We start from the raw sequence: 27,197 nt of genomic DNA on the forward strand, positions 1-27,197 counted from the left end.
GAGGAATGTCATGGGCCCGGCACAGCAGCTGGCGGCGATACTTCTGGGGTACCACCAGCTGCCTCCTGATCCCCCCTGACTCCATTTTCCCTGGGGGAGCCCATTCTCGGTACAGGAACCCCTTCTCCCACAGGAACCTTTTCCGGCCACCTCTCCCCATGGTCTGTATCACACTGAGGTCGGCCAGGTCCCTTATCTTCCGCAAGGAGGGGTCTTACTGCACCTCGGCCTGGAACTCAGCAGCTGGGACAGGGATGGCCACCTGCTCACTCTCGCCGGCTGGGTCTGAAGCCACAGCCTCCCTGAGCCGTGTCCCTGGGCGTTCCCTCCCGACCAGGTTAGGGTCCTGCGCCTCGGGCAAGGCACCCTCCCCAAGGCCAGGGCACAGTGCCCCTCGCTGGCTCTGACTGCAGGTCACAACCAGGGCACCCTGGGGGTTGCTTGGCCAGTCCTCCAGCCCCCCCCCTCAACACCTCAGTGGGCAAATACAGGTGTACCCCCACTTCCTTGGGGCCCTCCTTGGCCCCCCACTTCCGGTGTACCCTCGTCATGGGCACTTTGACTGGGGTCCCGCCCACCCGCATCAGGGTCAGGTAGGTGTTGGGCACCACCCAATCTGGGGCAACCACGTCGGGCCGGGCCAGCGTGACCTCTGTGCCCGTATCCCAGTATCCATTAACCTTCCTCTCATCCACCTCCAGGGGAACAAGGTACTCTCTCCGGAGGGACAGCCCCGCGCCCACCGTATAAACCGAAAACCCTGGGTCTGGAACATCCAGCCCCCCAAAGGAGCTGGCCTGGAGCTCTCCTCCCTCCTTAGCAGGTGGTACGCTGCCAGCCCCCCTTGCCTGAGAACGCTGTCCCTTGTCCGGCTGGGTCTCTACCCAGACAACCCTCTGTGGGTTCGGTCTGCTCAGTCTGTCCCTGAGCCTGAAGCACTGGGCCCATATGTGGCCTCTTTGGCCACAGTGATAGCAGCCCATGTCCCGTGGGTTCCCTCGAATGGGTCGGATGGACCTGACGCTGGATGTTCCCCATTGGTGGGGGTTTTCCGTATTTCCCCGCTGGGAGGTCCCATGGTGACTCTCTCTCTGCGTTGTGGCGGGCCTGTTCCTTTGGGACTCCTCCCTGTTATCCCCTGCCCGACTGTCCACAAACTCGTCGGCCAGCTGGCCTGCGTGCTGCGGGTTCTCTGGCTTTTGGTCCATCAACCATCAGGTCGGATGGGCACTGCTCACACACGTGCTCCAGTACGAATAGGTCAAGCAGGTCCTCTATAGTTTGGGCCCCAGCTGTCTACTTGCGGGCATACCCCTGCGCCTGGTTGGCTAGTTGTAGGTATGTGACCTCACGGGTTTTACGCTGACTCCGGAACCTTTTCCGGTACATCTCAGGGGTCAGCCGAAACTCGCGGAGCAGGGCCTTTTTGAACAGTTCGTAGTCCCCTGTCTCCGCCCCTTTCAGTCAGCTGTACACCTCCCTGGCTGTGGAGTCCAGTGAGGGGATGAGAAACTGGAGCCTCTCTGCAGGGTCAACCTGGAACAGCTCGCAGGTATTCTCAAAGGCCGTCAGGAAGGTATCCATGTCCTCCCCCTCCTTACGCTGGGCCAGGAAGCACTTATCAAAGCTCTTTGCAGTCTTGGGTCCCCCCTCGCTCATCGCAGCCGGGGCCCCACTGCTCCTCAGCCTGGCCAGTTCCAGCTCATGCTGACGTTGTTTCTCCTTCTCTTCCTGCTCCTGCTTCAGTTCTTGCTGCCTTAACTCAAGCTCTTCCTGTCTCATCTCCCTGTCACATTCCAGCTGCATCCGTTCCTGGGACAGGGTGGGAGCTCCGCCGGGATGATCCCCTGCTGGCCGCCGGGGTCAGGGCGCCCTCGGTATTCGCTGGGCTTCCCCCAACCCCTCCCATAGGTATAGGTAGGCAGGGTCTCGGGATCTCCTCGGCAGCAGTCTGACCCCTCCCAGCCATGTCAGGCCCCGGGGCCCACGCTGCATCCGCCGGGCGGCTTCCCTCAGGGACAGGGCTCGGTTCATCCAAGCGATTCCTCTCCTCCAGCTGGGCAATGAGCTGTTCTTTGGTGGACCTCCCAATGCGCAGCCCCTCTGCCTGCACAGCTCCACCAGGTGGCTCTTGAGGCGTTTAGCATACATCCTCCGGCTGCCACTCGCCGGCCTGTGCTCTCTGCTTTCCACCGTTCCAGGGGGACCCCTAGTGCGCCAGCCCTTCTTCAGGTCACCACCTCTCTGCCAGGGTCGAGCGGCAGACTCCTCCGCCCCTGGGACCGCTCGCTGCGATCCCCCGGGGGACCCTGTTACTGCAAAGGTCCTTCTCTCTGGTCACACACTCCCAGGGGTTAATCGCCCCCTGAAACCGACTCTCTCTCACTCTTCAGCCCACCTGGTCCCCGTCGATCCCCCTTCGCTTTACTGCTCCCCAGTCACTTACTGCAGGAAGCGCCGTCCATGGGGTGCAGTAGATCCCACCGCTACCACCAGTTGTCACGGAGTGTGGGGGGACACAAGGCCCTGCACCCCCGGCTTCCTGCGATTCACCATGACTCTCAGCCAGCCAGTAAAGCAGAAGGTTTATTTAGACAACAGGGACACAGTCCAAGACAGGTCTTGCAGGCACAGACAGGAGGACCTCCTCAGTTAGGTCCATCTTGGGGTCACAGGGCACCACAGCCCCCTTGGGAACTCAGAGCCCCGTCTGCCTCCCAGCCCTTCCACCAGCCAGCTCCGAAACTCTCCCCCCAGCCTTTGTTCAGTTTCCCGAGCAAAGGTGTCACCTGGCCTCTAACCCACTTTCACTCTATGCATCCGAAGAAGTGAGGTTTTTACTCACGAAAGCTTATGCCCAAATAAATCTGTTAGTCTTTAAGGTGCCACCAGACTCCTTGTTGTTTTTGTAGATACAGACTAACACGGCTACCCCCTGATACTTAACCCCTTCCTGGGTTCTCACGTTACATGCTCAGGTATCTTCCCTAGGCCAGTCTCCTATCCCCCCATGCAGACCATCCTAGCCACACTCCCCTGCCTTCCCAGCCAGCACTCCCCACTCAGCATTCAAAGACCACATTAAGAACAGTCCCAGTCCGTCACACCCTGTCGCACCCCCTTGCAGCCCGGCCCAAAGCCAGCCAGCCCCACACACCCTCCTGCCCGCACCAGCTCTGCACCCCCTGCCCTGTCTCCAGCCAACCCCTGCCGCACCCCCGTGCCTGAAGCCAGCCAGTCCCGCACCCCTCTGTCTCCAGCCCTGCCAACCCCTGCCGCACCCCCCTGCGGTCCTGCCTGAAGCCAGCCCCTACCTCCAGTCAGCCCCATGTCCACTGGTGCCCTGCAGTTCCCAGGGCAGCAACCCTGCACACCTGCTTCAATGAGGGGGGCAGGGAGCAGCTGGGACCCACACATGTGCACACCTTAGGGTGACCAGACAGCAAGTGTGAAAAACTGGGACAGTAGGTGGAGGGTAATAGGAGCCTATATAAGAAAAAGACCCAAAAAATCAGGAGTGTCCCTATAAAATCGGGACATCTGGTCACCCTAGCACACCCCCAGGGAGTGGCGGGGACCCACACATGGGAAACGGAGCTCATTAATAACCCATCAACAGCATATATAACGCAATGTACAGAATATATCATTGTATTATTTATATCGTTATGGAAAGTAAATAATACATGGAAGAAATGAAAGGCTTTTTTTATGTTTTGGTTTTTGGTGTTAGTCATCCTGCCGGGGCCCCGCCGAAAATGTTCGAATTGGGCCCCGCCCCTCCTCAAGCCGGCCCTGCCTGGCGTCGGCCCGGCCCCTCTCTACGGCCCGAGCTGCCGGGTTGGATGCTGGGTGAGCCGCTCTCAGCAGAGCCCTTGGGAAGAGGGAGGCCGGGGCCCTGCCCCTGAAGCGCGTCCACAGGACATCGCCCAGGGCAGGCAGGGGCCAGATGTTGACGGCACTATGGGAGATGTCACCCCCCTGTTGGAGGAAACCAGAGGCCTCGGGTCATGGGCACCTGACAGCTGGCACCAGCTGGAGAGGTGCCCACGGCTGGGGTGAGACGAGTTGGCAGGTCTCAGCCATGGCGGCTCCATGTCTCAACTGGGCTTCCCCGTGGGAGCTGTCAGCAGAGGCAATGGAGCCCTGGGGGTGCCCTGCTGCAGCGTCTTCCCACGCTGACACCTCTGCCCCCACCACCCCGAGGGGAGCTGCTCCTCTACCGCTCCCCCGCTAGGAACATCTCCCCAGGAGCCTCCAGCTTGGATGTCTCCTGCGGGGAAGGACCTCGGGCAGCAGCTGTCCTGTGCCGTGGGGCGAGGAGCTCCCAGCCCTGCCAGTGCCCCTGTTAAGTGCCGTCAGCCTGGGGGGCGTCCACCTGGGAGACTCCAAGCAGCCACCTCCTTCCAGCATGTTCTCGGTGTCTGCTGTTCAGGGTGCCCGGCTCTGGCCTGGATACAGCTCATTAGTGAGTGCAGAAGCACTGGCCTAGTTCCCCGCATCCCGCAGAGCCAGCGTGCTCCCAAATCAATGCCCATCGACCCTGTGCTCAGAGCCCGAGGGGCTGCTCGCTCACGCCGGCCTGCCAAGAGATGCTGAATCCACGAACAGGGCCAGAGTCCCGGGGACCAGCACAGCTCCCTCCCGGGCCCTGGAGCCGTCCTGCGTGACACCAGCTGAGGATCTGGCCCCATGTGCTCCCACAAAGCCATCCTGCAGCAGCTCCTAGCTTCCTCCAGTGCCCTCAGAGCCGAGTCGTAACGCGCCTGGTTACAGCTAGTGCCACATACCCAACGGTGCCCAGGATAAGGGGCCCCTCCACTCTGCAGCACTAACCAGGAGGGGCTGGAAGCGCTTTGCGGGACAGGAATGAAATTCAAAGTGATCTGGACAAACTGGAGAAATGGCCTGAAGTAACTAGGATGAGATTCAATAAGGACAATTGCAAAGTATCATAGAATCATAGACTATCAGGGTTGGAAGGGACCTCAGGAGGTATCTAGTCCAACCCCCTGCTCAAAGCAGGACCAACCCCAACTAAATCATCCCAGCCAGGGCTTTGTCCAGCCTGACCTTTGTCAAGTACTCCCCTTAGGAAGGAACAATCAGTTGCACACATACAAAATGGGAAATGACTGCCTAGGAAGGAGTACTGCAGAAGGGATCTGGGGGTCATAGTGGACCACAAGCTAATTAATATAATATATATGGAGATATTCCTATCTCCTAGAACTGGAAGGGCCCCTGAAAGGTCATTGAGTCCAGCCCCCTGCCTTCACTAGCAGGACCAAGTACTGATTTTGCCCCAGCTCCCCAAGTGGCCCCCTCAAGGATTGAACCCACAACCCTGGGTTTAGCAGGCCACTGAGCTATCCCCTCCTCCCTATATAGGGGTCAACAGTGTAACACTGTTGCAAAAAAAAGCGCAAATCAGTCTGGGATGTATTAGCAGAAATGTTGTGAGCAAGACAGGAGCAGTCATTCTTCCGCTCTGCTCCGCACTGATTAGGCCTCAACTGGAGTGTTGTGTCCAGTTCTGGACACCATATTTCAGAAAGATGTGGACAAATTGGAGAAAGTCCAGAGAAGAGCAATAAAAATGATCAAAGGTTTAGAAAACATGAAATATGACCTCTGAGGGCGGATTGAAAAAAACTTGGTTTGTTTAGTCTGGAGAAGAGAAGGCTGAGGGGGACATGAGAACAGTTTTCAAGTACATAAAAGGCTGTTACAAGGAGGAGGGAGAAAAAAATTTCTTGTTAACCTCTGAGGATAGGACAAGAAGCAAGGCGTCTGGCTCCGGGGGGTTACTCCCGACTCACACCGGGCCGAGCGAGGCTTCCGGCTCCGGGGGGTTACTCCCGATTCACACTGGGCCGAGCGAGGCGTCCGGCTCCGGGGGGTTACACCCGATTCACACTGTGCTGAGCGAGGCGTCCGGCTCCGTGAGATTACACCCGACTCACACTGGGCCGAGCGAGGTGTCTGGCTCCGGGGGGGTTACACCCGATTCACACCGGGCCGAGCGAGGCGTCTGGCTCCGTGAGATTACACCCGATTCACACCGGGCCGAGCGAGGCGTCCAGCTCCGCGGGGTTAATCCCGATTCACACCGGGCCGAGCGAGGTGTCCGGCTCTGTGAGATTACACCCGATTCACACCGGGCCAAGCGAGGTGTCTGGCTCCGGGGGGTTACACCCGATTCACACCGGGCCAAGCGAGGCGTCCAGCTCCGCGGGGTTACTCCCGATTCACACCGGGCCGAGCGAGGTGTCCGGCTCCATGAGATTACACCTGATTCACACTGGGCTGAGCGAGGCATCCGGCTCCGCGGGGTTACTCCCGATTCACACCGGGCTGAGCGAGGCGTCCGGCCCCCAGGAGATGGGGCTGTTCCACCACTGCAGACCCCCTGGAATGCACTGGGGACACCTGGTTCCCCTGGCAGAGCCGTGACTGAGCGGCTGCACCAAGCCCATTGCCTCCCGCATTTCCCCTCCCCGCTCGGCTGCCACGAGGCGAGAAGGGGCGTCGGGGTCAGTGGAGCTCTGGTGTTCCCAAGCTGCCTCGACCCCTCAGTCCGTGCAGATGCTCCTGGTGTGCAGCCGGCAGGGGCCGAGTGCTCCCTGCCCCCCTCTGCCTGTCCTCCCCTCGGGGGTCCCTGCCCCCCGTGCTGACGTGTTGTGGCTCTTGGCTGGATCCCCAGGGACCGGCTGCCGTGGGCCCTTGCAGGAGCTGCTCTAGCCCCTCCTAGCCCCGCTCAGCCTCTGATGGGGGCTGTGGCCGGGTTGCGGGTCCTGTGGCCCCGGCTTGGCAGGAGGGCGTGAAGCGGAGCAGCATCTGGCTGGCATTGGCTGGGAGCAGCCGTCCACCCCCCGGCTGCATTCCCAGCATGGGGACGCCTGTTCCCTCTGCTCCTAGCTGCTCCCTGCGCTTCTCCCCAGGTGCCTCGAGCCCCAGTGGCCTCAGGCGTGTGTCCAGGGGACCCTCTGGGGAGCCCTTCCCCACGAGCTCAGCACTGCTTGGGTCTGCTGCCTCGACTCTCCTCCCACCTCAGCGCACGGGGCTCCGGGGTCCAGCCCCGAGGACTTTCAGCCTCTGACAGCCTTTGGGCTAGAGTCAGGAAACACAAGAAAGAACCGAAGTCAAGTCCCCAAGAGAGAGTATGGTGCACCGCCTCGCTCTGCGACCCAACGGGCTGCTGGCAGCAGAGAAAAGGCATCCCAGGTGAGCTGGTGTCAGATATAAAATCTCTCTGCCCCCCATGAATTCTCCTCCCGGGCTCTGCGTCCCCCGCACGGCAGTGCTGGCTGCTTGTGCTGCACAGAGTGTGTGGGGGGGGAGTCAGAGCAGACCCCAATGCCCCAGCGTGGCGTGAGGGGCGCTGTGCTGCAGAGAGCCAGCTGGGGGCGCTCTCACCTCTGGCGCCCGTGCCCAGCTCGGATGAGATGGACAGGCGTGGTCGTTACCCTGGGGGCCAGGCATGATCCCCCGGCACGAGCTGCAGGAGTCTCTGTGAATTCCCAGGCATCCTGGGCCAGTCCCAGCTCCTGCTGTCTCCCCAGGGGCCCTGGCCGTTTCCTAGTCAGGCCGTGAGGGCCCCAGCCGGAGCTGCCTACAGCGGGAGGGGGCCTGGCACACACGCCCGTCCCTGCTGCAGGTCCGCTCCGGCCTGCTTGGGCCCTGGCTGGAGGAGAGGCCTGGCGAGCAGGTGGGGATGCCCTGGGTTAACTGTTCCCATTCCAGGGCCCTCGGAGACACCCGCTGGTGGCGGTGCGGAGCAGCTAGTCTGCATCGGGGCACGGGAGTGTGATCCGGGCGCGGGGTCGGCCCTCTCCCACCAGGGCCTTTGCCATGAGCAGGGAAATCCCTCCCACCTGCTGCTGCACTGACAGGCCAGGTCCCTGCTAGATAAGCAGGGAGCTGGGTTAACCCCTCGCAGGCCAGCCCTCCTGGGAGTATGTGTGCCTAGTCCAGTAGGAAGGGTGTGGGGCACCCGGGCGGAGGGGGTGTGCTTGTGTGTGTGTGCAGGCGTGCATACGTGTGCAGTAGGAAAATAGTGTGAGGTGGGGGTGTGCATGCACAGGGCAGAGTGTGGGGGTGTGTGTGCGGTGTGTGGGACAGGGGGCAGTGTATGTAGTGTGTGTGGCAGTATGTGAGTATGTGGGCGTGTGGGGCACGGTGTGCATGTGCAAAGGATGGGGTTGACAGTGGGTGTGGGTGTGGTGTGTGCGTGGGGGTAGGCTGTGCATGTGGGAGGTCCACTGGGTGGGGCGTGTGGGATGTGTGTATGTGCATGGAGCAGTGTGTGTGCACGTGGTGGGGTGTGTGTGGTTTCAGGGTCGGTTTGTGGTGTGCAGTGTCTGTGTGGGGCAGTGTGCATGTGTGCAAGGGCCTGTATGCTGTGTGTGCTTGGGGATGTGTGCAGGGCAGTGTGCAGTGTGTGTGTGCTGGGCAGGGCAGAGCGGGTTGTGCAGTGTGTGTGTGTGTGTGCACAGGGTGGGATGTGCATGGGGTAAGGCGGGGTGTGTAGTGTGTGTGTGCACGCACAGGATAGAGGTGCAAGAGGTGGTGTGCAATATGTGTGTGCTGTGTGGTGTGTGCAGGGCAGGGCGGGATGTGTAGTGTGTGTGCACAGGGCAAAGTGTGTGCAGTGTGTGCATGGGGAGGAGGATATGTACAGTGTGTGTGTGCACACATGGGGTGTGTGCAGTGTGTGTGCACAGGGTGTGTGGAGTGTGTGCACAGGGTGGGGGGGTATGTAAAGGGCAGTGTGTGCTGTGCAGTATGTGTGCACAGGGTGGTGTGTGCATGCGGGTGTGTGCAGTGTGTGTGGCATGGGTGTGCGTGCACAGGGCTGTGCAGTGTGTGTGTGTGCACAGGGTTGGGTGTGTGTGTGCACAGGGCTGTGTGGTGTGCATGTACATGGGATCGGATGTGTGCAGTGTGTGTGTGCATGGGGCTGTATGTGCAAGGGGGTGTGCAGTGTCTGTGTGCACAGGGTTGTGCGGTGTGTGCGTGCACGGGGTCCGGTGTGTGCAGTGTGTGTGTGCATTGCGCTGTGTGTGCACAGCACTGTGCATGGTGTGTGTGCACAGGGGTGTGCAGGGTGTGTGTGCATGGGGTCGGGTGTGTGCAGTGTGTGTGTGCACCGGGGTGTGCAGGGTGTGTGTGTGCACACAATGTGTGTGCAGTGTGCACAGGGTGGGGGGCGTGCAGTGTGTGTGTGCGGTGTGTGTGCGCACAGGGTGGGGGGTGCAGTGTGTGTGTGGTGTGTGTGCGCACAGGGCTGTGCGGTGTGGGTGTGCGGTGTGTGTGTGCAAGGGCTGTGCGGTGTGTGTGTGCACAGGGTGGGGGGTGCAGCGTGTGCGTGCACAGGGCTGTGCGGTGTGTGTGTGTGCGGTGTGTGCGCACAGGGCTGTGCGGTGTGTGCGCACAGGGTGGGGGGGTGCAGTGTGTGTGTGCGGTGTGGGTGCGCACAGGGCTGTGCGGTGTGTGTGTGTGCGGTGTGGGTGCGCACAGGGTTGTGTGGTGTGTGCGGTGTGTGTGTGCACAGGGTGGGGGGGTGCAGTGTGTGTGTGCGGTGTGTGTGTGTGCACAGGGTGGGGGGTGCAGTGTGTGTGTGCGGTGTGTGTGTGCGGTGTGTGTGTGTGCACAGGGTGGGGGGTGCAGTGTGTGTGTGCGGTGTGTGTGTGCACAGGGCTGTGCGGTGTGTGTGTGTGCGGTGTGTGTGCACAGGGTGGGGGGTGCAGTGTGTGTGCGGTGTGTGTGCACAGGGTGGGGGGTGCAGTGTGTGTGCGGTGTGTGTGCACAGGGTGGGGGGTGCAGTGTGTGTGTGCGGTGTGGGTGCGCACAGGGCTGTGCGGTGTGTGTGTGTGCACAGGATGGGGGGTGCAGTGTGTGTGCGCACAGGGCTGTGCGGGGTGTGTGTGCGGTGTGTGTGTGCACAGGGTGGGGGGTGCAGTGTGTGTGTGCGGTGTGTGTGCACAGGGTGGGGGGGGTGCAGTGTGGGTGTGCGGTGTGGGTGCGCACAGGGCTGTGCGGGGTGTGTGTGTGCGGTGTGTGTGCACAGGGTGGGGGGGTGCAGTGTGTGTGCGCGCACAGGGCTGTGCGGTGTGTGTGCACAGGGTGGGGGGGTGCAGTGTGTGTGTGCGGTGTGTGCGCGCACAGGGCTGTGCGGGGTGTGTGTGCGGTGTGTATGTGCACGGGGGGGGTGCAGTGTGTATGTGCGGTGTGGGCGCGCACAGGGCTGTGCGGGGTGTGTGTGCGGTGTGTGTGTGCACAGGGTGTGGGTGCAGTGTGGGTGCGCACAGGGCTGTGCGGTGTGTGTGTGCGGTGTGGGTGCGCACAGGGTGGGGGGGTGCGGTGTGGGCGCGCACAGGGCTGTGCGGGGTGTGTATGTGCACGGGGGGGGGTGCAGTGTGTATGTGCGGTGTGGGCGCGCACAGGGCTGTGCGGGGTGTGTGTGCGGTGTGTGTGTGCACAGGGTGTGGGTGCAGTGTGTGTGTGCGGTGTGGGTGCGCACAGGGCTGTGCGGTGTGTGTGTGTGCGGTGTGTGTGTGCACAGGGTGTGGGTGCAGTGTGGGTGCGCACAGGGCTGTGCGGGGTGTGTGTGCGGTGTGGGTGCGCACAGGGTGGGGGGGTGCAGTGTGTGTGTGCGGTGTGGGTGCGCACAGGGTGGGGGGGTGCAGTGTGTGTGTGCGGTGTGGGTGCGCACAGGGTGGGGGGGTGCAGTGTGTGTGTGCGGTGTGTATGTGCGGTGTGGGCGCGCACAGGGCTGTGCGGTGTGTGTGTGCGGTGTGGGTGTGCACAGGGTGGGGGGGTGCAGTGTGTGTGCGGTGTGTGTGTGCGGTGTGGGCGCGCACAGGGCTGTGCGGTGTGTGCGGGCGGGGTGTGTGTGCACAGTGTGGGGGGGTGCAGTGTGGGTGTGCGGTGTGTGTGCACAGGGTGTGTGTGTGCGGTGTGTATGTGCACGGGGGGGGGTGCAGTGTGTATGTGCGGTGTGGGCGCGCACAGGGCTGTGCGGTGTGTGCGGGCGGGGCGAGTCGCGCCCCCAGCCCGCGGGCGGAGCGGACGAGGCGGAGCGGGGCCGGGGCCGGGGCCGGGGCGCTCGCCAGCCAGACGCAGGCACCGGCGCGGAGCGGGCGGCGGCGGCGCGGGAGGCGGAGGCTGGGCTGCTCCTCGCCGGCTGCAGCCCGGGGTCGCTGCGCGCGGAGGGTCCGTCCCGGGGTCCCGGCACACGGTGAGCGCGCGCGGGGAGCGGGCGGGGGAACCGGGGGGCGATCGAGTTACCCCCAAGGGCAAGAGGGCGAGTCCTCCCCGGCACCTGCGGGGCAGGGGGCCGGCCGGGGCTCGGGTGAACCCACAGCCCGTCCTCTCTATTTCCTGCACCTTCAAGACAGTCATTGCAAAAAGGGAGGGGGGGGGGCGTGTGTGCGTGTGAGGGTGAGTGTGCACGCGAGTGTGTGTGTGCGCACAAGTGTGCGTGTGAGTGGAGCAGTGTGCGCACAAGCAAACGTCTGAGCGAGCCGATATGTGCGTGTAATACTAAGAGAGGTGCGAGGGACAGCAGCTGAGGGGGGGGGGAGAGGGTGAGAAAACACACACACTCACAGTCACACACACTCACAGCCACAGACACACAGTCGCACACACACACACAGAATCACAGATGCGCTCACACACACAGAGTCACAGACACACACTCACAGTCACACAGATGTGCTTACACATACACAGTCACACACACACACTCACAATCACACAGCCACAGCCACAGAGACACAGTCAGACGCACACACGGAATCACAGATGCACTCACACATACACACAGTCACAGCCACAGAGAGAATCACAGACGCGCTCACACACACACACACACACACACACAGAGCTGGGCACCTCAGGACTGTGGGGAGCCGAGGGGACTTTCTGCACAGGTCCAGCCTGGAGCCTTGGATGGCCTCACAGCTCTGACCCGACCCCCATCCTCCATTCCAGGGCCGGGTCCCAGGGCTGCCCCGGGGCAGCTGTTCCCAGGCCCGTCTCTTTGCGAGGGACGTGGGTTTGGGTGCTCAGCGCGCTCCCAGCTGGCCAGTTCGGGGCGCTCGGGATCATCTCCCATGTCCCGTGTTTTTGGACCTCACCAGTGGCAGCGCTGCCCCGGGAGCTGAGCGGGGCCATGTGAACTCCAGCCCTGGGGTCCCCCTTGACGTGGGGGGGAGCTAGAGGCTGTAAGGGAGGGGAGGGGAGCAGGGAAAGGGCTGGCCAGGCACAGCTCTCCAGACACACCTTGGGAAAGTGTGTCACTGTGTGTGTGTGTGTCGGGGGTAACACTGTGTGTGTGGGTGACACTGTGTAACAGTGTGTGTGTGTGTGGGGTGACACTGTGCATGGAGGGGTGACGCTGTGGGGGCTGACGCTGTGTGTGTGTGTGTGACACTTTGTGTGGGGAGGTGTGACACTGTGTGTGAGACGCTGTGTGGTGTCACCACCGCTTTGTGACTGGGGGTGTTACACTATGGTGTGTGTGTGTTACAGGGGGTGTGCTGTGTGTGTGATTTTGGGGGGGTGTTACATGGCGGGTGTGACAGGGGTCTGCTGTGTGTGGTTTAGGGCGTGTGTGTTACGAGGCGGGTGTGATGGGTGTTATGTTGTGTGTGTGTTACAGGGTGTGTGCTGTGTGTGTGGTTTAGGGTGTGTGTGCGTGTGTGTTATGGGGTGGGTGTGACGGGGGTGTGCTGTGTGTGTGTTTTAGGGTGTGTGTGTGTGTGTTACGGGGCGGGTGTGATGGGTGTTACGTTGTGTGTGTGTTACAGGGTGTGTGCTGTGTGTGTGGTTTAGGTGGTGTGTGCGTGTGTGTTATGGGGCGGGTGTGACGGGGGGGTGCTGTGTGTGTGTTTTAGGGGTGTGTGTTACGGGGCGGGTGTGATGGGTGTTAGTTGTGTGTGTGTTACAGGGTGTGTGCTGTGTGTGTGGTTTAGGGGGTGCGTGTGTGTTATGGGGCGGGTGTGACGGGTGTGCTGTGTGTGTGGTTTAGGGGGGGGTGTTACGGGGCGGGTGTGATGGGTGTTACGTTGTGTGTGTGTTACAGGGTGTGTTCTGTGTGTATGTTTTAGGGGGTGTGTGCGTGTGTGTTATGGGGCGGGTGTGACAGGGGTGTGCTGTGTGTGTGGTTTAGGGGGGGTGTTACGGGGCGGGTGTGATGGGTGTTACGTTGTGTGTGTGTTACAGGGTGTGTTCTGTGTGTATGTTTTAGGGTGTGTGTGCGTGTGTGTTATGGGGCGGGTGTGACGGGGGTGTGCTGTGTGTGTGTTTTAGGGTGTGTGTGTTACGGGGCGGGTGTGATGGGTGTTACGTTGTGTGTGTGTTACAGGGTGTGTGCTGTGTGTGTGGTTTAGGGTGTGTGTGTGTGCGTGTGTGTTACGGGGCGGGTGTGATGAGTGTTATGTTGTGTGTATATTACAGGGTGTGTGCTGTGTGCATGGTTTAGGGGGGGTGTGCGTGTGTGTTATGGGGCGGGTGTGACTTGAGTGTGCTGTGTGTGTGTTTTAGGGTGTGTGTGTGTGTGTTACGGGGTGGGTGTGATGGGTGTTACGTTGTGTATGTGTTACAGGGGGTGTGCTGTGTGTGTGGTTTAGGGGCTGTGTGCGTGTGTGTGTGATGGGGCGGGTATGACGGGGGTGTGCTGTGTGTGTGTTTTGGGGGGGTGTTACGTTGTGTGTGTGTTACAGGATGTGTGCTGTGTGTGTGGTTTGGGGGGGAGTGTGACGGGGCGGGTGTGACAGGGTGAGTGCTTGTGCGCCAGCATGTGGAGGTGCGCGGCGTGGTGTGAGGCGCAGGGGAGGGGGGGTGGGTAATGCCCCCATCATGGGCAAAGCCTGGGCCGCGGGTGGCTCCAACCGGGACGTGCGGGGGGCTGCAGGGCAGGGGCTGGCCGAAGCTCCGGGCTCTTCCCCAGGTGCTGCTGGGCCCTGACACCGGCGCCGGAGCAGGGAGAAGCCGGGGCCCAGCGCCAGGCAGGAGAGGCCGCGGGCTGGGCCGGGGGGTGTATTAGTGGCGCTGGCCTGCGCGCTGGTGGGGAGCCTGCCCGGCTCTTTCGCGGCTTCCCGTCGGGGCGTCGCCGTCACGACCACGGACCAGCTGATGGGCCTGTGGGGCTCGGGCGGGGTGGGGCCAGCCCCCTCCACGCTGCAGTTGGTGGGTGAGCCCCTGGGTGCCGGTTCCATTTGCTGTCGCTGTCCTGTCGCCCGCCGCTCCCTGGTGTCTGGGTCCCGTCTCTGGCTCGGCTGTGTCCCATGGGCTGGGCGTCCCGCTCGCTGGGCTCAGGCACTGGGGGGATTGTGCCCCCAATTCCCGCTGGTTTGGGCTGCTGCTGCTGGGTCCGGTTGTGCAGGTTGCAGTGGGGGTGGCTCCAGGCAGGGATGTGGAGCGGTGCCTGGGTCTGATTTCTTGCACCCTGAGGCTGGTCCGTTGAGGCTTCAGGGACTGCTCCCCGAGCACCGCTGGGCTCGGATTTCCTGCTCCCCTGGCTGGGTGTGGACGCTGGCCGGAGCATCTCGGGGCCTGGCTGTTGGAGTCGATGCCAAAGGGCCGCGGCCTAGGGCTGTGGCCCTGACGTCTTGCACATCTGCCCCAATCTCCAGCCCAACACAGCGCCTGGGGCCAAAGGCGGGTGTGACGGGCACCTGTGCCCATATCTCCCAGGTGTGCCCCCCACCCCCCTGCTGCTCCTGCTTCTCCCTTTGGGCCCCTGCCCTCACTTGGTTTCCCAGCAGCCCCTGGGAGTCTCACCAGAGCACCAGACGCTGCTTCTCGCGGCCCTCCTGGCAGTGACTTCCCCCGTCCTCTGCATGGAGTCGCCAGGCCAGGGCGCGGGGGGCAGCGGGCGGCCCGGGCTGGGCTAGTGTGGGAGCTCTGGAGCCTGAGGGTCTGTCTGTGTCCCGCAGCCTCAGTGAGGCGTCTCCCGTGCAGGTCACTCAGCTGCGCCCCCTGAACGTGGCCGGTTCCCGGGGCCGAGCCGTGGAATCAGGCCTAGGCACTGCCCTGGAAGGACCCGGCCACGCCGGCTGAGCTCACGGGGGGCCTGGGGTCCCCACAGCAGAGAGCGCTTTGTTCCTGTTTCTTTTTCCTGGCCCTCTGGGGCCTTGTCTCCCGCTGAGGGGTCACCGGCTTGCACGCCTGTCGCACGTCTGTTGCACGCCTGTCGCACACTCTGCCTGCGCACAATGGCGCATGGAGCACGCCGTGTAACTGGCAGCGTGTCAGAGGGGACCATCAATCGGACCTGGGGGGATCTGGCCAGAGCAAACGGACCCTGCCCCCTGCCTCTGACCTACCGCGTCCCAACCAAGCATCTCCTCTGCTCTCCACTGTGTCCCCAGCGTCCTCCCCGCAAGGTGCCCTGCCCCAGCTGGGCAGCCGGGCAGTTTGCCTCGGCAAGCCCTGGGCTGACGGCACCAGGCACCGAACCGAGTGGGCTGCTCACGTGCCGCAGGGCAGAGCTGGAGCGACCCGGCCGGGCTGGCAGGACTGGTGTGCGGGCACAGCTGCCAGGCCAGTCTCCCTGCCCATCGGATGCCACTCGCTGGCTGTAGCACAAGGAGGGGCAGGGATGGGGGGAGTCCCATAGGGCAGCTGAGAGGGGCTGGGGCTTGCGGGGGTCCTGAGCGGCACAGGGAATGGCTGGTGTTTGGAGGGAATCTGTGGGGTACGGGGGGGGGTTGGGTTTGAGGTTCTCTGTGGAGCACTGGGGGGCCGGGTCTCCTCCCACGCTGTCCAATGTCAAGACTCCAGTTCCTGCCCGTGGGCTCCCGTCACTCCGCGGCCCTACCCTGACTGTGCGGGGCATCGTCTCGCAGGGCTGCGTCAGTGCCCGCGCCTCGCCCAGACGGGTTGCAGCCCAGCCTAGCGTCCCAGCAGGCTCTGTGCCCGGCGGGTCCCTGCGGCCAGCTGGGATGGCAGGCTAACTGTCCCCGCTGCACTGCACCCCGAGTCGCTGCCCGCTGAGGGGACGGGCTGCGCTGGACCCTGTCATGTCCCACCTGTCCCCGCCGAGGCTCCGGGAGGCAGCTGCTGTCTGACGGCTCCTGATGGGACACCGCTGAGACAAGGCCTGTCACAAAGATTGGGGCTGCACCGCTGCAGCGGAGAGGAGAGTGGCAGCCGGGCACGGTGCCAAGAGCGAACAGATCCCCCCGTGGGGCAGAGGCACCTGCAGACCCCCAGCCTGGCGGGCCCTAGACTCGGGAAAGCGAGGCAAACGGGCCCCTCGTGGCGGGTCTGCCCCTGGATGGGGTCACACATCGCATTGAGGGTTGAGCCCCTGGCACCGTTCATCTCGCTGCTGCTGGGTCCGGGGAGAGCCTGGCTCGGCTGGGCAGGGTCATGGGGGGAGGTCTCTGCGGGCACCATCGCTCCGGGCAGGGGTCTGGAGCCGCCTGCTGGTGGCTGTTGCTGATTTCTCTTCCTCTGCGCCCCCTGGCTGCGGGGTCACTTGGGCGCCAGCTCGGGCACGGCTGGGGTTGGAGGTCGGTTTTGGGGGACGGACAGCAGCCCCAAGGGGTCTGGTGCACCTGGCTCAGCCCTCGCTGGACGACACAGACACCAGAATGTGGAGACCCTAGACCTGCTGGGGCTGCAGCCCCCCCCCCCCCAAGCGCTGGGGGCCCCTTTGCAAGGTCAGCCTGGCTTGCCCACCACCCTATACTCTGTCTGCAGAGGATGCCGGGGTGGAGGAGCCCACGGAGACCAGGCTGGATTCCACCCAGCAGTCGGCTCCAGGCAGGGACAGAGGCTCGGCTCCATGGAGCTCCAGTGAGACCCACCAGCTGGGCACGGGTGCAGGGGGAGGTGTCACGGACTCACAGCTCGTGCCCACTCTTGGCCCCGTGCGGTCCGTGGGGGGTGCCCCTTTTAGTGAGACAGCCCTTCTCGGGGGTCCACTCTCTCTCGGGGTCAGGCCCCTCCACCTCCTGGATCCGCACCTCTCGGAGCCTTAGCGTGTCTGTCTCTGCTGTGGGCCCCCTCAGGGAGTCCACTCGCTCTGGACCCCCGGGGCCTCCATCCCCAAAGGGAATAATGCCCCTTGTTCTCTAGACCGGAGTGACTCTCAGCCAGCGTAACACAGGAGGGTTTAGTGAGAGTTGAACACGGCACAGGAAACTCTCAGGGCCTCAGGCCTGGCCTCCCTCAGCCCAGCACATCCCAGTCTCTCTGCATCCAGGTGGGCTCTGCCTGCTTTTTCCTTTTCAAGCTCCGGGGCCGGGCTGGCCGTCAGATCCCCTCCCCTGGAATACTCCAGCTAGGAATAATGGACTAGGACTCCGGTTCTATTTTGTTGGTTTTCGGACCTGGGGCCATGATTAAGAGGGACGGCCGGGGGCATTCAGGACGGCCTGAACAGGGCTTAGACAAGGGACTGTCCCAGCCAAAACGGGGTGTATGGTCAGCCTACCTGCTGCGCTTTGCATCCGTTCGCAGGGGCCAGCCCCCTTCTCCGGTGAAGCAGCTGCTGTTGCTCCCTGGCTCCTCAGGGCCCTGCACCCCAGTGCCTGGGGGCCAGGCTCTCTCGCCCGCCCGTGGCTGTGGGCACAGACGCTCGGGGGAACAGCAGTGGGCAGCCATGTGTGTGAGGGTCACAGACCTGCGGGGCAGGGAGGCTGCATTCCTGCAGGCTGTCCTCCCTGCTGTCTGTGTGTGGGGAGGGCCAGGATGGGGGGAGGGAGGCGGGCGGGTTCCCTGCTGCTGGAAGGGTCTCTCTGCTGCGGGAGTGACAGAGATGGGGGAAAGGGGGGGGGGTCACACTGGCCCCCTGCGGGGCCTTGGCTTCCTCATAGCTCCTGCCCTGGGTGAGGTCATATCACAGCCACCGTCTCCTCCCCAGCGCTCGCCAGCCTTCCCCCCGGGCACCGGAGCCCTGCTGCCGAGCCCGGGCACCGCCTCAGGGCAGGACGAGCAGTGGCTGCAGAGCCCGGGCAGGGAGCGCCATCAGCGCGGGCTGTGTGCAGCGGGGTGGCCCTGCTGGTCCTAGGGTCCGAGAGAGACAGGGTGGGGGAGCTGAGAGGCGGCTGGGAGCTGCAGGGAGCTGCTCTTTGGGTCTGGGCTGTTCTCTGCAGAAGGGGTGGGCGCTTCCCCAGGGCGCTGCTCTCTCAGCCCGGGCTGGGGTTTGACCTGGAGTTGGTGGCGATGGGGAGGGGTCTATTGGGTCATGGGGACCCCTCCTTCCCTTTAATTGCCCCCTCCACACACAGCCCCAAGCTGTGTGTAGGACTCTGTCATCATCTGACTCTAGCTGTGAAAGGGAGCGGCTCTGGTTTGGATGCCTGGCTGCAGCCCAGCCCCCCACAGGCTTGGAGCCGCTTGGCAGAGCTGGGTGAATGCTGGGCTCAGGGTGATTGTCCGTGGTGCATGGGGATGGGCAGCGCTTGTGGAGCTGCTAAGGAGGTGGCGGAGGGGCGCAGGAGACAGATCCTGGGGTGAGCCCGAGGGCGGGGGATAGGCTGGGAGGCCTGGAGCTGTGGGCTAGTGACGCTTGCAGCTGTGTTTCTGTTGAAAGCTGAGTTTTTTATGTTCTGTAACATCCGCCTGTGTTGTCTGATCAGCCTGAAAATTGGTGGAGCAGCTCAGGGGCTGCTGGGGAGCTTGTGGTGCAAATTTAGGGTTGTTTGGTCAAGGAATTCCTACGATGCAGCCTCCACGAGTGAAAATCTCCAACTTGACTACAATGCTTTGTTGGTAGATGCATAGCGGTTAAGGCCAGAAGGAGCATTGGATCCCCTAGTCTGAGCTGCATGTCACAGGCCGTCCATTGCATCCCGGTAGCTCTGTGTAACGATGCTGGTTCTGGCGGGACCCAGCTGAGAGCGCCAACTCAGGACAAATCGCTTAAAACAGGGCAGTTACAGCCCAAGGCTGGGGTTTCTCCACCTCTCAGGCAAACCAAACCAGCCAGACAGAGAGGACTTCGGTCTCACCCCACTGGCTAACTGCAAGTCTCACAAGCAATTCCCTCAGACACTCCAGTTTCCCAGTATCACCACCAGTGCCACTCGTTATGGGGACAAATGGCTTTGAAAACCAATACCCCAGTAAAAGGAAAAAGGTTCTCCCGATCCCAAAGGACCAAGCCCCAGACCCAGGTCAATATACAAATCAGATCTTACCCACAAATCACGCTGTTGCCAATCCTTTAGAATCTAAAATCTAAAGGTTTATTCATAAAAGGAAGAAGATAGAGATGAGAGTTAGAATTGGTTAAATGGAATCAATTACATACAGTAATGGCAAAGTTCTTGGTTCAGGCTTGTAGCAGCGATGGAATAAACTGCAGGTTCAAATCAAGTCTCTGGAACATCCCCAGCTGGGATGGGTCATTCAGTCCTTTGTTCAAAGCTTCAGCGTGTGGCAAAGTTCCTCCAGAGGTATGAAGCAGGATTGAAGACAAGATGGAGATGAGGCATCAGCCTTATATAGTCTTTTCCAGGTGTAAGAACACCTCTTTGTTCTTACTGTGGAAAATTACAGCAAAATGGAGTCTGGAGTCACATGGGCCAGTCCCTGCAAACTTTGCTGAGTTACAAGGCGTATTTGCCTTCTCTCAATGGGTCCATTGTATAGCTGATGGTCCTTAATGGGCCATCAAGCAGGCTAGGCAGAGCTAACACCAGTTTGTCTGGGATGTCACCCAGCAGCATAGCATAAGTTTGCCATACAGACAGTATAGAGCCAATATCCATAACTTCAACTACAAAACTGATACACACATATAGGCAGCATAATCATAACCAGTAAACCATAACCTTGTCCTAGACACCCCATTTGACCCCCTTTATACAAGATTTGGTGCCACTACAGGACCTTGGTTGCAACCATGTTCTATATGGTCCCAGATTATGTCAATAACGTCACACTCGGCGTTGAGCCTAGCCCCTCATGTCAGGCTGACGCATCGTCCCAAAAGGCCCGGTTTGGATTTGAAGAGCTGAGGGGATGGAGAAACCACCTCTTCTGAACTTGTCTGGCTGCAGCTTCCACCCACTGGTTCTTGTTCTGCCGTTCTCCGCTAGCTTGCAGAGCCCGTTGGGGCTGGGTCTCTTCTCCCTGGGACGAGACTCACGCACCATGTCGTCAGCTCGCCTCTCAATCCCGTTTTGTATCGAGCTCTGTCGGTCTCGCCTTGTTCTGCATTTTCTCCAGCCCGCAACGCATTTTGGTGGCTCTTTTCTGCACCTGCACCCTTTGCAATTTTTTAACATTCTTTTAAAAATGTGCTGCTCCCCAGAACCGGACGCAGGATCCTGTATCGGCTTCACCAGGGCAGTGTAGAGAGATGAAATCCCCTGCCTGCTCCTCCTCACTGCTCCCGGGTGTGACGCAACAGGGAGCGGGGCAGATTGGACCTGGGAATGTTGCAGGGGGGTTACATTGGGGATGGGGGACTTCCCTTGAAGGAAGATCCCTGAGTTGTAACCTGAGCTGGGGGCGGGGACGGGGGGGGGGGGGTTGGGAGAAGGGGAGACTGGACAAACGAGAGGAGGAGCTGGGGGGAGGAGGGAGAGAGCTGTGTCATGGAGTGTGGGGGGACACAAGGCCCTGCACCCCCGGCTTCCTGCGATTCACCATGACTCTCAGCCAGCCAGTAAAGCAGAAGGTTTATTTAGACAACAGGAACACAGTCCAAGACAGGTCTTGCAGGCACAGACAACAGGATCCCCCCCCCAGTTAGGTCCATCTTGGGGTCCCAGGGGCATCACAGACCCATTGGGGGTCAGAGCCCCGTCTGCCTCCCAGCCCTTCCACCAGCCAGCTCTGAAACTCCCCCCCCAGCCTTTGTTCAGTTTCCCCGGCAAAGGTGTCACCTGGCCTCTAACCCCTTCCTGGGTTCTCATGTTACATGCTCAGGTATCTTCCCTCACAGCCAGTCTCCCATCCCCCCATGCAGACCGTCCTAGCCACACTCCCCTGCCTTCCCAGCCAACACTCCCCACTCAGCATTCAAAGACCACATTAAGAACAGTCCCAGTTCGTCACATGCTGCTGGAGGGGTTTTGGTTTTTCAGTTTTGTGCTGGGTGGTGGAACGCAGGGAACCCGAAGGCTGGGGTCTAAGCTCCCTGCCCCCCAGAAAGACTTGACTGAGGGGTCCGGGTTGTACCTACAAGCTCTGCTGTAGACTGCGTTCCTATTGTCCAATAAACCTTCTGTTTTACTGGCTGGCTGAGAGTCACGGTGGATCCCAGGAAGAGGGGTGCCGGGCCCTGACTCCCCCACACTCTATGACACCGGGTACATACGTCCACGGGCCACGTTAGCCCTTTTGGCCACAGCTTTGCTCTGGGGGCTTATGTTGAGTTGTTTGTCCCCTAAATCCTCTTCCGAGTCTCTGCTCTCCAGCACGCAGCCCCCCATGCTGTGCTGTGGCCGGCAGTCCTTGGTCCTAGATGCAGGCGTTTGCATTTGGCTGTATTAAAACCCGTTTTGTTTGAATGGGGCCAGCCTCTCAAGTGATCCAGACTGCTCTGTGTGACTGCCCCCTGGCACGGGCCAGGCTTGGGGGTTTTACTGCAGTGTCGACGTTCCCATCGTTCCCCGGTGCCCCGTATGAGCACGTGTTGTTTTCTGGCTTTTCCCCAGGATTACAGACGTACTGAAGATGAACAGCAGCGAAGACCGAGCGTGACTCAGCGGGCAGGGTCCCCGTGAAACGTGTGTCCTGGCTTCTTGTGTCTGACCGGAGCGAGGGATGTGTTTCGGGAGGGAGGGAGGGCTGGAGAGCCGGCAGCACACCCCGGACCTGCTGTGTCCCTGGGGCTGGGAACACCATGTGTCTGTGCAGCCAGTAGGTCACCGACACGCGGCTCCTGGCCGCGGCTCAGCTGTGCAGGTGGCTTCAGACCTGGGGAAACCGGGGGCCCCAGAATGGTTGAGATCAATGGGGGACTGACGGGAGGGACGGCCGGGAGCAGTGCACTCAGACCCGGGCAGCTGGTCAGTAAATGGGGGGGGACGGGGCAGCTCTGCCGGGCGAGAGAGGGTTATCCTTGCCTCGATTCCCACCCCTGTGTCGGGTGGGCATACAGCCCATGTTTGAATGGCTTGGCCCAGAGCCCAGCACGCCCCAGTGCCTCCCTTTAGCAGTGGCCAGAACCCGCTGCCCCAGAGGACAGGGCAGGAACCCCCCCACACACACACACTCCTGTAGCAATACTGGGACGATCTACCCCAGAGCAGGCTCCTCCTAGGCACTGGGCTTCTGCCTCCCTCCCTCCACCGGGCACTGGGGTTTTCAGTGCTGTCTATGTGGTGCCTCGGGACGGCCTCGTTCTCTGTGCGTCCTGCCGAGCATCAGCCTCGGGGAGATCTTGTGGCAGGGAGTCCCGCAGGTCAATCGTGGGTTGGGTGCAAGAACATTTCCTACTCTCAATAGGCAATGGGGTGGGGCCGCGCTGGGCCCATGGTCGGGCCGGCTGCCGTGGGGTGGGGCCGCGCTGGGCCCGTGGTCGGGCCGGCTGCCGTGGGGTGGGGCCGCGCTGGGCCCGTGGTCGGGCCGGCTGCCGTGGGGTGGGGCCGCGCTGGGCCCGTGGTCGGGCCGGCTGCCGTGGGGTGGGGCCGCGCTGGGCCCGTGGTCGGGCCGGCTGCCGTGGGGTGGGGCCGCGCTGGGCCCGTGGTCGGGCCGGCTGCCGTGGGGTGGGGCCGCGCTGGGCCCGTGGTCGGGCCGGCTGCCGTGGGGTGGGGCCGCGCTGGGCCCAGGGTCTGGCCGGCTGCCGTGGGGTGGGGCCGCGCTGGGCCCAGGGTCTGGCCGGCTGCCGTGGGGTGGGGACATGCTCCTGGCCGCCGTGGGGTGGGGCCGATCTGGGGTCCCTTGTTCCAGGCTCTCTGGCCTTTCCTGGCGTGAGACTAACGCGCGACCTCCTGCTCCCTCTCCCCAGGCCTGTTCTGCTCCTGCCCCGTGCCGACGTCCTTCCTGCTGCCGCTCGCTGAGACCGGGGCCATGTGGGCCCTGCTGGTTCTCCTGTGCCTGATGCCACCGGGCTCCTCGGCCCCTGGGGCCCTGGCTGAGGTGCGTCAGACCCCGCCGCCTGCCGGAGCCAGGGCCAGGGCCCAGGGAGCTCTGCCGAAGGCCCCTCTGACGGTGTCGGAGCTGCCGGCCCAGGGCGCCGACCCGCTGCTCTCCCTCAACCTGGGCCTGAACTTCAAGATCAAGGTGAGGAGTCAGGGCAGCTTCCGGCCGGCAGGTCCCAGCGCCGAGCCATCCCTCGCAGACCTGCCCCCGGCCGACACGCCGGACCCGATCTCCTCCGCCAATTTCCTGCCGCCCGGCGAGGCCCTGTCCGGCTCCTCCTCCACGCCCGGCTCGGGGTGGCTAGTGACCGGCTCTGCGGACGAACCGTCGCCGGACGCTTCCCACCGCCCCGGGGGCTGGGGCGAGACCGCCGCAGACTGGGACGGCTCCCCGGTTCCCCGGTTCCGCAGCAGCCCTGGGGGCCGGCCGCCGAGCACCACCCCCTTCGAGTCGGAGTTCCTGGAGCCGGTGCCCACAGCCCAGCTCGCCTCGTTCCGGCCCGTGCTGGGTTCCCAGCCCGACGTGATGCTGCAAGCTGCCAGGCAGCCCACCCCTGCCAGCTCCCCCCGGGGGCGCAGCCAGGGCCTGGAGTTCCAGATCAACATCGACCTGACGGCTGGGCTGGACCAGGAGGTGGGCGCGCCACCCACCCACGTCCTGCCTGCCAAGGGGGGCAAGGGCCCGGGCACCAGGTGGAAGTACCCGCTGCTCCCCAGCCTGAAGGCAGGGATCTCGGAGATCGCCAGCAAGCTGGGCACCTCCAGTGAGTACGGGGAGGGGCTTGTCTGTCTGCTCTGCTCCTGTCACGGAGTGTGGGGGGGCACAAGGCCGTGCACCCCCGGCTTCCTGCGATTCACCGTGACTCTCAGCCAGCCAGTAAAGCAGAAGGTTTATTTAGACAACAGGAACACAGTCCAAGACAGGTCTTGCAGGAACAGACAACAGGACCCCCCCAATTAGGTCCATCTTGGGGTCCCAGGGCCCCACAGCCCCCTTGGGAGGTCAGAGCCCCGTCTGCCTCCCAGCCCTTCCACCAGCCAGCTCCTGAAACTCTCCCTTCAGCGACCCCTCCCACAGCCTTTGTTCAGTTTCCCGGGTAGAGGTGTCACCTGGCCTCCAACCCCTTCCTGGGTTCTCATGTTACATGCTCAGGTATTCTCCCTCGGTCAGTCTCAATGCAGACCGTCCTAGCCAACCTCCCCTGCCTTCCCAGCCAGCACTCCCCACTCAGCATTCAAAGACCACCTTAAGAACAGTCCCAGTTCGTCACAGCTCCCCACACGGCCCCGGTGCCCCAGCCCCTAGATGTGCGTCGCACGAGGAGCCCGGAGCACAGTGCTCGCTCCACACAGATTAATGTACTGGCAGTGTCAGGCCACTGTGATCATCTAGTCCGGCCTCCCGGGCACCGCAGGGCAGTGACCCCCCCGAAACCTTTCCCGGAGCGGAGCTCGGAGCAAACCATCGCACCTGGGTCTGCGTGTGTGCGAGATTGTGTGTGTGTGTGTGTATCAGGGGTGCATGTGAGCTGTGCGGGGGGATCTGTGTGTGTGCGAGATTGTGTGTGTGTGTGTGTCTGTGACATTGTGCCATGTGTGTATCGGGGGTGCATGTGAGCTGGGGGGGGGTCTGCATGTGTGCGAGATTGTGTGTGGTGCATGCGTCTGTGACATTGTGCCATGTGTGTGTATCGGGGGTGCATGTGAGCTGTATGGGGGGGTGTCAAGGCTCCTTCCCCACTCTGAACTTTAGGGTACAGATTTGGGGGCCTGCATGAAAACTTCTAAGCTTAACTACCAGTTTAGATCTGCTTTTGCTGCCACCACCCACATGATTTATGAATTTGGGAAACTCTGTCTCTCCCCCGCCCCCCAAAACCTTACCCTACCTGGGTAGCCTTGGGAGACTCTTCCACCAATTCCCTGGTGAACACCGATCCAAACCCCTTGGAGCTTAAAACAAGGAAAAATCAATCAGGTTCTTAAAAAGAAGGCTTTTAATTAAAGAAAGAAAGGTAAAAATCATCTCTGTAAAATCAGGATGGAAAATAACTTTACAGGGTAATCAAACTTCGAGCCCAGAGGAATCCCCTCTAGCCTTAGGTTCAAAGTTACAGCAAACAGAGATAAACACTCTAGCAAAAGGTACATTTACAAGTTGAGAAAACAAAGATAAAACTAACACGCCTTGCCTGGCTGTTACTTACAAGTTTGAAATATGAGAGACTTGTTCAGAAAGATTTGGAGAGCCTGGATTGATGTCTGGTCCCTCTCAGTCCCAAGAGCGAACAGCCACCAAAACAAAGAGCACAAATAAAAGCCTTCCCCCCACCAAGATTTGAAAGTATCTTGTCCCCTTATTGGTCCTTTGGGTCAGGTGTCAGCCAGGTTACCTGAGCTTCTTAACCCTTTACGGGCAAAAGGATTTTGGAGTCTCTGGCCAGGAGGGATTTTATAGTATTGTACACAGGAGGGCTGTTACCCTTCCCTTTATAGTTATGACAGGGGGTCTGCATGTGCGCGAGATTGTGTGTGCGCGCATCTGTGACATTGTGCCGTGTGTGTATTGGGGGTGCATGTGAGCTGTGTGTGTGGGGGTCTGTGTGTGTGCGAGATTGTGTGTGCGCACATCTGTGACATTGTGCCGTCTGTGTATTGGGGGTGTATGTGAGCTGTGTGGGGGGGGTCTGTGTGTGTGCAAGATTGTCTGTGTGTGAATCGGGCTGCGTGTGAGGTGTGTGGAAGAGTCTGCGTATGTGTGTCAGGTTGTGCTGGGTGTGTATCGGGGGGGCATGTGAGCTGTGTGGGCAGGGGGGTCTGCGTGTGTGCAAGGTCGTGCTGGGTGTGTATCGGGGGCGTGAGGTGCGTGTGTGGGTTTGCCCGTGTGCGAGATTGTGTGTGTGCATGTGAGGAGTGCGTACACGTGTGTGTGCACAGATATGATCTGTGCTCCTCGTGGCAGAACCGGCTGCAACCGGCCCTTCCCCTGGGGGTCCGAGCGCAGCAGCCCCTGCCCTGGCGAGCCGCGGAAGGGGCCGGATTAGCACTAGAGCAGGCCCCCGTGGCCCAGCCGGGCCCTGTCCGCGGGCAGGGCAGCTCGTCCCCCACAGCCCGTCCAGCCCCTGAAGGTGCCCATGGTGCCATCAGCACCAGTCATGGGGAGGTTGCAATGCAGACGCCTGCCCCAGACCCATCTCAGGCGGGAGCCCCAGGGCTAGCGTGGGAGTGGGGAGCCCGGCGTGGGGGGATGGAGCGCAGATCCTGGGGTCCAGATTCCTGATGGCCTCAGCGGGCAGCAGCAGCTCTTGACTGACTCACCGGCTCCTGGCAGCACTGGGCGCACGCTCGCTCCCCCACCAGCTGAGCCGAGCGCCCCGGAGCCCCAAGGCTGGAGCCAGAGCCCCCCACTCCGGAGAGCCCGCGCTGAGCCCCCCTGCTGCATGGCCACCAACAGCTCCTGCCCAGAGTCAGGAGCCTGGGCACGTGTAGGGCTGCCACCTTTCCAATCGCACAAAACCAAACACCCTAGCCCCGCCCCTTCCCAGAGGCCCCGCCCCCTGCTCACTACATCCCCCCTCCCTCAGTGGCTTGCTCTCCCTCCCCCTCACTCACTTTCACTGGGCTGGGGTATGGGAGGTGGTGAAGGGTGCGGGCTCCGGGATGAAGCCAGAAATGAGGGGTTCAGGGTGCAGGAGGAGGCTCCAGGCTGGGGCAGGGAGTTGAGGTGTGGGAGGGGGTGAGGGCTGTGGCTGGGGGTGCGGGGTGTAGGTGGGGCTGGGGATGAGGGGTTTGGGGTGCAGGAGAGAGCTACGGGCTTGGGCAGGAGGTTGGGGTGCAGGAGGGGGCTCCAGGCTGGGGCAGGGAGTTAGGGTGCGGGAGGGGGGAGGGCTCCGGCTGGGGATGCAGGCTCTGAGGTGGGGTCAGGGATGAGGGGTTTGGGGTGCAGGAGGGGGCTCCGGGTTTTGGGGGGGGTCTCAGGGCTGGGGCGGGGGGTTGGGATGCAGGGGGGTGAGGGCTCCGGCTGGGGATGCAGGCTCTGGGGTGGGGTCAGGGATGAGGGGTTTGGGGTGCAGGAGGGGGCTCCAGGTTTTGGGGGGGTCTCAGGGCTGGGGCAGGGGTTTGGGATGCAGGGGGGTG

The 27,197-nt window shown here is 62.0% G+C and overlaps 2 protein-coding genes and 1 long non-coding RNA gene across 5 annotated transcripts in view; 2 read left to right on the top strand and 1 right to left on the bottom strand.

Annotated features, from left to right (window-relative positions):
- The window catches only part of RBM28 (RNA binding motif protein 28), a 308,732-nt gene that overhangs the window by 208,139 nt on the left and 73,396 nt on the right, over positions 1-27,197 (top strand). The window lies entirely within an intron of this gene.
- Positions 3,645-7,843, bottom strand: LOC135972661 (uncharacterized). The gene is made up of 2 exons (XR_010589138.1): positions 7,470-7,843; positions 3,645-7,113 (listed from the first exon to the last, which is right to left on the bottom strand). It is a non-coding gene; the product is annotated as an uncharacterized LOC135972661 (long non-coding RNA).
- The window catches only part of LOC101942743 (proline-rich transmembrane protein 4), a 31,499-nt gene continuing 15,343 nt past the window's right edge, over positions 11,042-27,197 (top strand). Inside the window, exons 1-3 of one of the 3 annotated variants that reach the window (XM_065551390.1) lie at positions 11,042-11,242; positions 21,633-21,704; positions 22,928-23,824. In XM_065551390.1, coding sequence (XP_065407462.1) covers positions 22,990-23,824 — 835 coding nt within the window. In that variant the 5' untranslated portion in view covers positions 11,042-11,242; positions 21,633-21,704; positions 22,928-22,989. Of the gene's footprint in view, positions 11,243-21,632; positions 21,705-22,005; positions 22,382-22,927; positions 23,825-27,197 lie in introns of those variants that run through there. The other 2 variants (XM_008174150.4, XM_065551383.1) reach the window with 2 other exon arrangements.

Source organism: Chrysemys picta, chromosome 1, assembly GCF_011386835.1.
Source record: "Chrysemys picta bellii isolate R12L10 chromosome 1, ASM1138683v2, whole genome shotgun sequence".
NCBI classification, from domain to species: domain Eukaryota; kingdom Metazoa; phylum Chordata; order Testudines; family Emydidae; genus Chrysemys; species Chrysemys picta.